Source organism: Bidens hawaiensis, unplaced genomic scaffold, assembly GCF_021521415.1.
Source record: "Bidens hawaiensis isolate Kalapana, Puna unplaced genomic scaffold, B.hawaiensis_p1.1 tig00001016_1, whole genome shotgun sequence".
Lineage (NCBI taxonomy): Eukaryota > Viridiplantae > Streptophyta > Magnoliopsida > Asterales > Asteraceae > Bidens > Bidens hawaiensis.
This window is the reverse complement of record NW_027491059.1, coordinates 455,867-466,305: the sequence shown is the minus strand read 5'-3', so window position 1 is coordinate 466,305 and position 10,439 is coordinate 455,867. Positions and strand designations below refer to the sequence as shown.

The 10,439-nt window shown below is 30.9% G+C and overlaps 1 protein-coding gene across 1 annotated transcript; it reads right to left on the bottom strand.

Annotated features, from left to right (window-relative positions):
* Positions 1–7,129: 7,129 nt before the first annotated feature.
* On the bottom strand, positions 7,130–9,334 carry LOC143551344 (uncharacterized). Its single transcript, XM_077041803.1, has 5 exons — positions 9,201–9,334; positions 8,854–9,115; positions 8,591–8,787; positions 7,589–7,776; positions 7,130–7,482 (listed from the first exon to the last, which is right to left on the bottom strand). The coding sequence occupies exons 1-5, from the start codon at positions 9,293–9,295 to the stop codon at positions 7,196–7,198; spliced, it is 1,029 nt and encodes a 342-aa protein (XP_076897918.1). The 5' UTR covers positions 9,296–9,334; the 3' UTR covers positions 7,130–7,195.
* Positions 9,335–10,439: the final 1,105 nt, after the last annotated feature.

Genomic DNA, 10,439 nt, shown 5'->3' with positions numbered 1-10,439 from the left:
TTTTTTTGATTATGGGTAGGTTAATTCGGTTTTTGCACGCCCCTAGTTTGAATTTAGAAATTATAAAAAGAAATATTGAGGAGATATAAATGACAGAATTGTCTCATAAGTTGGATCATTTTTTTGTAAAGTCATTTGCTCCCCATTATGTAGGGCATTGTCACATAACCTCTCTTGATTAAAGTTGCATTTCTGCATCCATCCTTTAAAAACAATAACAATTAATGTATAAGTATAAAAAAAGAAAATAAGAGCAAAGATATGTGCAAAACAACTGTTTTCCAAAATATATGCCAAAGATAATGGAATTCGTTAGGTCAATTATAAATGGCAAGTTGAGAAAGCCCCTAAAAAATAAGTTGTTGGCAAGTATTTGTCTCATGGACAGTGCACTAAAATTCATGGAAAAAGGTCTTTACTTTAAGAAATTTAAAGTTGGAGCATGGGTCATTGAGATTTCTATTCTTTCTTTCTAATTAATTAATTTTAAGATGTGATTCTTAAATGTACAAAAATATGTATTTTTTATACATAAGCATATGTGGTGTGTTGTATATTTACTGTTTGCACAAGTAAATTATATGCATAAAATTTTTGGCTATTGTAGCGAGTGAGTCTAGGACAACATGTCAAAATGGTTCGATTGTTCTTGTTCAAAACAGGTTCAAGTTAAAAGAGAATAGAAATCATAAGTAAGTCATCATACAAGTAAATTTTAAATTTATATACAGAAAATCTTAAATTATAATATGAGAGAAGAAATAATATATAAATTTCTACAATGACTTGCTAGCTGAGCTATCAACTAATGGGCTAATAAAAAGAGAGAGAGAGAGAGAGAGAGGTTAGATTTGATTAAATGTATATGCATATGCATTTGAACTGCAAATGCATTAATGCAACTTATGATATCATGCAAGAAATAGTGGAGGCTTATGGTGTTAGTGGTGTTTGGTGACTGAAATTTAGTGACTACAAATCATGTAACTGAACTCACGTTTTTTTTTAAAGAGCTAAAAAGTATAATATTGAGTTTGAAAAGGTGGAGTGTATATATCTGGGAAATCTTATGGCACCTTACCTACCATGATAGTTAGAACAACTATAACCATGAGCATAACTAGAAGCATGTGTGGGGTAGTTGATCTTTAGTTCTTTCTTTTATAATATATAGTAAAAAAAATATTACGGAGAACAATATGTTGGGGATTTTAGAGTCATCCATAGAAATTTAATTGTAACTGGATTGACTTGTTGAAAAAAATGAATAATAGTATGCATCAAACAAGGCACAAGGTGTGTAGGGCACCCTTGTGTTGAGTTTATTTTGACTCTAAGCAATTAAGAACCTCAGCGATTCTTAATGTAAAATTATGGGATTTCCAAGTAGGCAACGCCACCTTTTGTTTGGGAGGGGGGGGCATTTATGGAAGCATGGTCCAAGGAGCAGAGGCCCTAGCGAGGATATTGATAAACGGTTCTTGGAAATGCATCAAATTTTGTAAATTCTAAAAATTTACATGAAAATCCCATGTTGAAATATGAAGCTAATTCACCCAAAACATGACTTGAAAGAACGGCTTTGAAGCCGTTTTCGCTAAAAACGGAATATGGAAATCTTGGTCATCTTCTAAAATAAGAAATGAGTTTATATATACTCATTTTTGAAAATCACTATGAGTCTTATCTGTTTGAAAGTTCGAGTGTACCATTGATTTGTTTCAGCCTGAAAGTGAATCGTGATCTCATAGAAGTCAATTGCTATAGAACTACAAACACAACACAATATACTATATTATCATTCACAAAATAGATTACGATTAGTGTAACGTGCTTATTACATAAGGTAAAAGAATTCAAACCAGTATATGCAACTGCAAGAATCGAACAAAGAAGAAAACTTAGATTTGGTTGAGGCGTACTAGACATTCTCCTTAAAATACATTTCATGTCTTGATTCTAAAATTTCATGATACAACAAGTGTAATTATACTCTTGAAAATGAATTCACGAGTCCAAATAACTCTAGGGTTTTCTAAAATTTCATGATACAAAAAGTGTAATTATACTCTTGAAAATGAATTCACGAGTCCAAATAACTCTAGGGTTTCTCATGATTGATCAATGTGGAAGAGGAAGACGACTAAAAATGTTTTGTAACAAACAAGAGACATCGGTCAAACAAGAGAATTCTCTTTTCCTTCTGAACTATGTCCCGGGCGTTTCTTATGTCACCTATGTCTATCTCAAAAAGATCACATTTGTAGACCAAAAGAAAACATAACTGATATTTTAAATTACACTTTTAACGGTTTTTTAATATATAATTAAATTGCGGTCAAAGAAATCAACTTTTTTTTTTAAGTTATGATCAAACTCGCTGCTTTAAGTATCAATATTTTATCCATCTTAGTTTTATTTTGAGCATGATTTCTTTTATTAAAAAGAAAGTAAACTTATAAATTACTAACTACATATCTTGCATATAAATGTCTATTTATGTTAATAGATTGTTTTACATTCATTCAAGTTTTCCAAATCTTAGTAGGTGACAATTTTATGTCCTAGAGACAGATTCTTCTTAAATTGTGTGCTTACAGATTTGCAAATGGAGACCATGTAATAAAGAACAAAAATTTATATAACTTTAACCTTTTATTTCTATGATAAAAAATGACAGAAAGACAGGCAAGTTTCCTTTTACTCCTTTTAAAAGATAGTCCTAAAAGACATGTTTAATAAGTAGAGAAAGAGGGAGTGATGGGTGTAATGATATCTTTATGATGGTGGTCCAACTATGCTAAATGTTTCGTCTCTATTTAGTTATAGTCAAGTAAGTGCAAAAAGGCCAAAGGCGCCTAAGGGTAGTGGGTCATCTAGTTCTCACTTGACATTCACAATAAAACAACTCTTTTGACTCTTTGATCGTCAGGACTAGAACCATGGCTGACTCACATCTTTTGAATAGAGCAAAGTTTTGGTTTTGGTTAAAGGGTAAAGGTTAAATTACATGAATCGTCTAGTCTAAAGAGATTACGACACACTATGATACTAGAAGAAAAGGAAAGCTGAAATTATTTTTAATTAAAGATGTGTTCTGTTTTTATAAAAAAGTTCACGGCACCATATACAAATTCGCCACATTTTTGTATCAACATTTACAGTTGATATTTTGAAACATTTACATGTTACAACATTATTGTAGAATGATTTAACGTTCAAAGATTAATTTATTACATTTTTCGCGTCATTATGATACATTTAGATATTGATTAATGTTTATATAGATTATATTGAAAATATAATAAATTATTTTAAAATTTTGTACTTATTTGTGTAATTTAGCATAAAGAAAACATGGGCACTCAAAAAGAGTTTCAAAGTTGTAATCATGAAGAAAATAACTGATAATATGTGAAGACTAAATGATTTTCAATGGGAGAAACTCATACAACCATATCACTTGCACATTACTAGAAAAATGATTTTTGTTGACCAAGTATAGAACGACTAAAAAACCCTAATATTTCAACAGTTATCACTTACCCGTTAAACTAGTAGTAGAAACAACAATACTAACAATAAAAATAGGTAACAATAATAGCCCAATGAAATGTTGTGTGACTGTAGAATACTGATTTTAAAATAACCGTTTCAAAACGATTATTTTGAAAAATCTTTATGTTGCTTTCAAATAAAAGAGTGTCTATTTGAACATATTGTGATTTTATCTATAAAGGCTTAATTGATACCTCTGATTAAACTCAAAAATTTATAATTAAAATTAAAATAACTAATAATCATAAAACAAAGTTTTGAAATTTAGTAATTTAGAAAAATAAATATTTTTTAAACAATAAAATTTTCACAATTATTTTTTAAACAAGATGATTAGAAATCCTTTTACTTTTTTTTTAATCCAATCACTCTTTTGATTTTAGAACTTTTTTTATCAATATACTATTTCTTATGAAATTCATATGTCTAACAATGATACTTAATTACTAACATTTAAAATGAACTTGAATGTACTTTGAAAACCTTTTTGCTTTTAAAAAGTAAGATTTTATTTTATTATGGATCAACAGGAAATGGGGTTAATAATGTGCATGGATGTATTTTTTCATAGACAACATCATTAAGTTTATTTTGTGGTCCATTCTTCCAACTTCATCGCAGCTGGTTTTCTTCTTTTTTAAATAATATTATTATTATATATTATTTTTAGTTTTCTTTTAGAAGAACGCCATACTTTGAATAGGGTAAAGTTAAAATACAAAGGACAACAAATGTAAAATTAAAATACAAGGGACAACAAAAATGAAAAGGGTGAGAATGAATCTAATCCATTGATCTTAGATTTGAATGGTGGAGATTAATTTAAGAGATAGATTGATGGGAATGGCATAAAGATAATAACCCATTTTTTTTGAATTTCTCTTTCCACATACAAGACACATGTCAATTCCCCATCTATTTAAAACGTCCATAACTTTTTCAAACAACATTCTTTTTATAAAAAAATTTCACCATAATAACAAGCATTTTTTATCTTTAATATAAGTATCATATTGTTATATAAAAATAAAAAAAAATTAGTGAGTTTTTTATATTGTGTTACTGGTTGTTCATTGTGACTTTTAATTGGTTTTTTCTATGCATTGTGTTATAGATTTTGGTCATTGTGTTATCAATTGGTACTCATATTAAACAATTAAAGCAAAGATTACATCATTATGTCTTTTTGTTTGTCATTGTGTCTTTGTACTTATCATTTGTCTTTCTACTTATCTTTGTATTTTAGTCATTGTGGAGAAAATAGTATTACGTTCATTGTGCATTACATTCAAGTCATTGTATAATATGTAGTTTCCATTGTGTTTTACGTTTCAGGTTATTGTGTTATATGTATTCACGATTGTGTCTTACGTTTCATGTCATTGTGTCATATGTATTCATCATTGTGTTTTACGTATTAGATAATTTGTTGTTATTTTATCATAATATTTGCATATTATTATTACACAACTGTGTTATTAGTATTAAAAAATAAACACAATGATGAGTTGAAAGACACAATGACAAACAGAAAGACACAATGGTAAGCAAAAAGACATAATGACATAATTTTTGTTTTAATTTTTTTATATCAAAATCATACTCATATTAAAGATAAAAAAACGCTTATTACTATGGTAATTTTTTTTTTAAATATCATATAAAAAAGTTATAAAAGTTTTAAAATGATGGGAGAATTGACATGTGACTTGCATGTAAAGAGAAAAAATATGTAATATTACTTTTATACCCATTTTTCTTTGATCCTTTGGTCCCCATCTAACACATGTCAATTAACTATGGTTTCTCACCTTTGTCATTTTTGTTGGCCTTTATAGAATAACTCAACCCGCAAATACAATACCAATATATTTTGATTTTTTTTATTTATAATAATTTTATTATACACTCACAATGCCATTGTTTCGTCTGAAACTAATTCATACGATACAATCAAAATGCAATAGTTCTTGAGTTCTTACTTATAAAATATATTTTGTAACAGTTCTTAGAATTCTTATTTTTAACAAACTTAAGGTCATACGATACATCATGTGGTGAATCAAACCACTGGGCTCATGAGATGTTTAATCCATTTTTAACATAAGGTCAACTCTTCAAAAACGTTATAGTCATATACTCATATACTTCATATGACCCTTAGACGCGATTGTTTTAAATGTGAAAAGAAAAACTAAAAAGAAACGATTATATGACTTGAAAACTTTGAAAGTTGTGTGAACATAACCTACCATGTGTGGAGGGCTCTACAAAGTTCATTGGATTCGTGCATTTGCATCATCGCTCATTGAGCAAATGATAATTCGTACGATTACATTTGAATTATTTTGGTATTCGCATACCGGAGATAACTTATTTCAAGATTTGGGTAAAGCGATAATGACTGTTAAATTAGAAAACAAAATTTTCTCAATATTGCTTTATAATATCTCGAAGACCGTCACGGTTGCGCAACTAAAACAAAAATATAAACCGATTTGCGATGACCTTTTTTCTTTATAGTCGATGTGTTGCACATATTATTTATTGGATTGTGCAAGACAACGTTGCATGGTAACCATTTTTTTTACCAACAAAAGATATCATATATCATAGATATATAGAACGAGGAATGTCAATCCCAGCAGTTACCTATGAAGAACTCACTTACGAAGAACCTCAATAAAGAGAAAACATCAAACGGAAACGGCGACAGCGAATAACAAACTTAAAGCTTAAGAATGTGTAATAATTTTTTTTCTTTTTTCTTTTTTCTTTTTTGGTAATATCCAGAATTAAAAATAGCGTTAAGAAACGACATATGCTATGTTTCAAGGTTTCCACTTATTATATTTACCTTATATTTTATTTATAAATATTGAAAACTACTTAATAAAATCAACGTGCCATTAAAAGAAAAATCTTATAAAATCTATGTTTACTTTTTACCTTTTATTTATAATATTAATATATTATAAAACGTTTATAATGTTTATAATATAAAAATCTATGAGTTATCAAACTAAGAACAGATGTAGTGCGTTTTGAAAAGGGGGGGGGGGGGGGGACTTCCGGGTACACCGCCCCCAGGGCGAATTTGTGCCTGAGCGTTTAGTAAGAAACGCCTGGTGGGTGTTGACTTTCTTCCAAGCCAATGGAGAGGAAGGTGATTCGTTCTGGGGAAAAACCACTACGGCATTACGCATGGTCTAACACGAGCAGCCTTTTTGGGCAGGTTAACTTCCCAACACACATAAAAGATTTAACCAAGTTGAATAAGATTTCATTTTTACAACACACTAAAAATATCTATACGAAAAAACATTTAAATAAATAAATTTGGTTCACTGAATTCTGATATAAAGGTTGAAATAAATTTATATCATTAGTTATGGATCAATAACTCTGATATACATAAGTTAGGATGAGTAAAGAGTAATCATAATCAACCCATTTAATCTGTCCATCGTAATCTCTATAGTTTTCAGTAGTGTTGACTTAATCCGTGATACCATCTCTAATCCAACGACCATGAATTGTTCTTAGCTTAGCACAAACAGGTGACGGAAAAAAAAAGGGGACGGGTTTTCTAAAACAAAATACACACATAAATCTTCAACAACATTTTTCAAACAATTTATTTTACCTTGTTGAGTAGAGCAGATGTTCTAAACTCCGCATCATCTTTTATGAAACTCCACCATAGATAAGTAAGAGGTATGGTTGTTGCATGCCACGCAGCGTGTGCATCCACAAATCCTTCGTATGGAGGAAAATCGTATATCTCTAACAGCATCGCGAGTGCACCTGTCACTATCACAAACCATAATTTCTTTCTAGAAGGATGATTACTCATTCCGCCCCATATTGCCCAGATTAACAGCTGTGCAACTCCCATTGCGACGCACACTTTCATGTTCCATCCTATTAGTTATCGTTAATAAGAAGCCAGTAAGGTCAAGAAAAGTTAGCATGTAATCACGTATCAGAATTTCAGGTAAAAAATGGAGGTATGAAGTATGAAAAATACCGTAATCGAGTTTGTAGTTGTTGAGGTATAATATGTGAGTGGTAACAAAGGCAAGCAGAGGAGCAGAAACCATGACTCGTGCAGCTTCAAGCCTCACATTGAAGCTTCTTAATATGGCTACAATGAGTGAGTATCCAAGTAATGCAATTGCAGAGAAGTAGTCTAGTCTTTCTGTCAATTCTACGTCACTGTATATCAATAAAACTTATAAGTTTATTGTGTTATATGTTTTGCTTTCCAGAGCCACTGAAAAGTAATATCATCACAATTAATAGGGCAAATGCTATAAAAATTCAACATACTTTCTGTTTTTTCTCGTAAAAGTTCTTTAGCAATACTTTGCACATTAAAGTCCAACCACATGTTAAATTTACAAAATTGTTAAATCTTTTTTACTTATTAATACCACTTGGGGAAAAAACTGAAATGAGTTATGTTAAAAATTGGACATGTTGCAAGGGAAAGTCCGTTCAATGTTTGTCTTTTATTTTCCATTTTTTAATTCAACCAACTGATGATAAAAAATAATCTTTAAAAAACAATAAAATAAAAATACATGAGCATGGATGATGTAACTCAAAATAAAATAAAAAACTACAAAATATAAAATGGTTAGTATATATTTAAAATTGTTAGAAAGATATAAACAAATGATTTCTATGGGCTATTATAATGCAATTTGTCAAATAATGTTTTCATGATTTCATCCAATCATAATCAAGAGACATTTTTCTTTTTTCAAATTTAACATGTTAAGGGACTTTTATGATTAAAAAAACAAAAGTATGCTTCTTTTTATGTGAAAAATATTGTCAAGGAACTTTAATGAGAAAAAACAGAAAGTATGTTGGATTTTTATGTGCGAAAAATTATTAACAGACTTTTACCAAAAAAACAAAGGTGCGTTAGTTCTTTTATGGTATCCGCCCTTGTAAGTTGGTAAAAAAAGTAGTGGCATTCGCATTAATTTTAAAAGATACATAATTATATACTATGACTTACCGACTATGGAAAACAGAACTCCAAAACCATGAATTCAGGGCTAGGAGCGCATATAGGTGCCAAAAACCAGCATAATCATAGTATGGCTTTTTATCTGGTCTTACTGGCAGCTTGTAATGCAAAAGAATGAAGAAAGATAACCACCCATGAAAATGCATTGCTAGGTTGAGTGCAGAAAATACTACAGAAGCAGGCTCCTGGTAAAATACAACACGTTAATAAGTTGGAAGATCAAAGAAGTATTAATGTTTATCGTAACACACCTGAATCCCAAATACTCGTTTGAAGGGCCATTTGCCATGGTATTTTACAGGCTCAAGACCAGATGCTGCTCTTTCGTTTTCCCTATTGACCATACAATGATACTTGCAATCACTATGGCAATCCCATTGTTTCCACCTTAAATACTGTGGTTCTTGCATGTACCAAGGGCCATCAACCGATGCACCACCAGATGAAAAGTTGCAGTGTGGAAAGCATATCTCACCCACACATCCTGTTATCTCACAGTCATTTAGGCAGGACCTGTATGAAGAAACAATACAATATCAAGAGGAGAAGCCATGCAATTGGGAACAGTACAGGAGAACAACTATAGATACATGTTTACCTATATGAGGGGTCAGCATCACCAATACTAGCATGAAGAACCCCCAAGAAACAAGAAAATGACAAAAGAAAACTGATCCAGTAGCAGCGTACCATCTGCTGATCAAAAAGTTGTTTCTCTCTCAGCACATTAGAAGGAATAAGAACTACAATATTGGCAACGCATTAAGAGATAAAACATCAAGAAGAATGCATATTCCTCCATGATTCCTAAATGCTAGACCTTTTCTACTTATTTATGATATGGCAAACTCTGAGTTGTTGACTAGTTTGTTTATATTATAAAAGGCACCAAAACATGTCCCACTTAATCAGCTAGCCATTATATATTGTTAAAACACGTCTCTACAACATGATTTGAATACTAAAAGCTTTATGTTAGAACTATTTGCTTGGTTAGGACATCATATAATTGTCCAATGCTCACCAAAAATAAGAAAAATAATATGAAGCCTAGACTTCTCAACTCAGCACTCCTTCTATCCCAAGATAGAGTCTACTGATTTGAAATTCAACCTTAAGTTCACTTCACAGACCATTGTACTTCAGTTTTTGTTGCAGTATAACCATCACTCATATGAATATATACAACAACTTGTAGTTTATTTGGCACTTTTTGTCCAAAAACACTATCATTGCAAATATTGTTGTGCATTTTGTTAAGAACTATGCTTTATTTTGAAAATCCAGGTTTCTCAAAAAGTCAATAACTGTTTTCATATTCAATAACAATTGACTAGAGGGGGCGATACTGACACAAAGCCATTCATATGGTTCAATTTGGGCTGATTTAAAAACTGTATGAGTTGGTTTGGGCAAGGCAACTAAATTAAATGGGTCAGAATAGGTCATGTTAAAAATTCAGAATATTAGTGCAGGTCAAAACGGGTTGATATTTTTAAATGAACGAGTTGTTTAGGTTACGCTGGTTGGTGCTTCACTAAACCACAGGTTGTTGGCGTCATCTCTCACATGCCCTAAACCCCTCAATCTCCTCTAACTTTTTGGTGATTCGATCGTCCACTGCTCGTTGATCTACTCTGGTGAGGTCTAATTTACGTTTTTGTATGTGCATGTTTTGTGTCAGTACTTCATGTGTTGATTATTTGTAATCGAGTCTGTAACTGATGCAATGTTTACAATGTTGTTTATGTTTTAAACTGCTGGAGCAAAGTTAGGAGGCGAAGATAAATGAGTGGCAACGTTAGCCGAATTCTACAATAAAAGACGTATTTTGCAG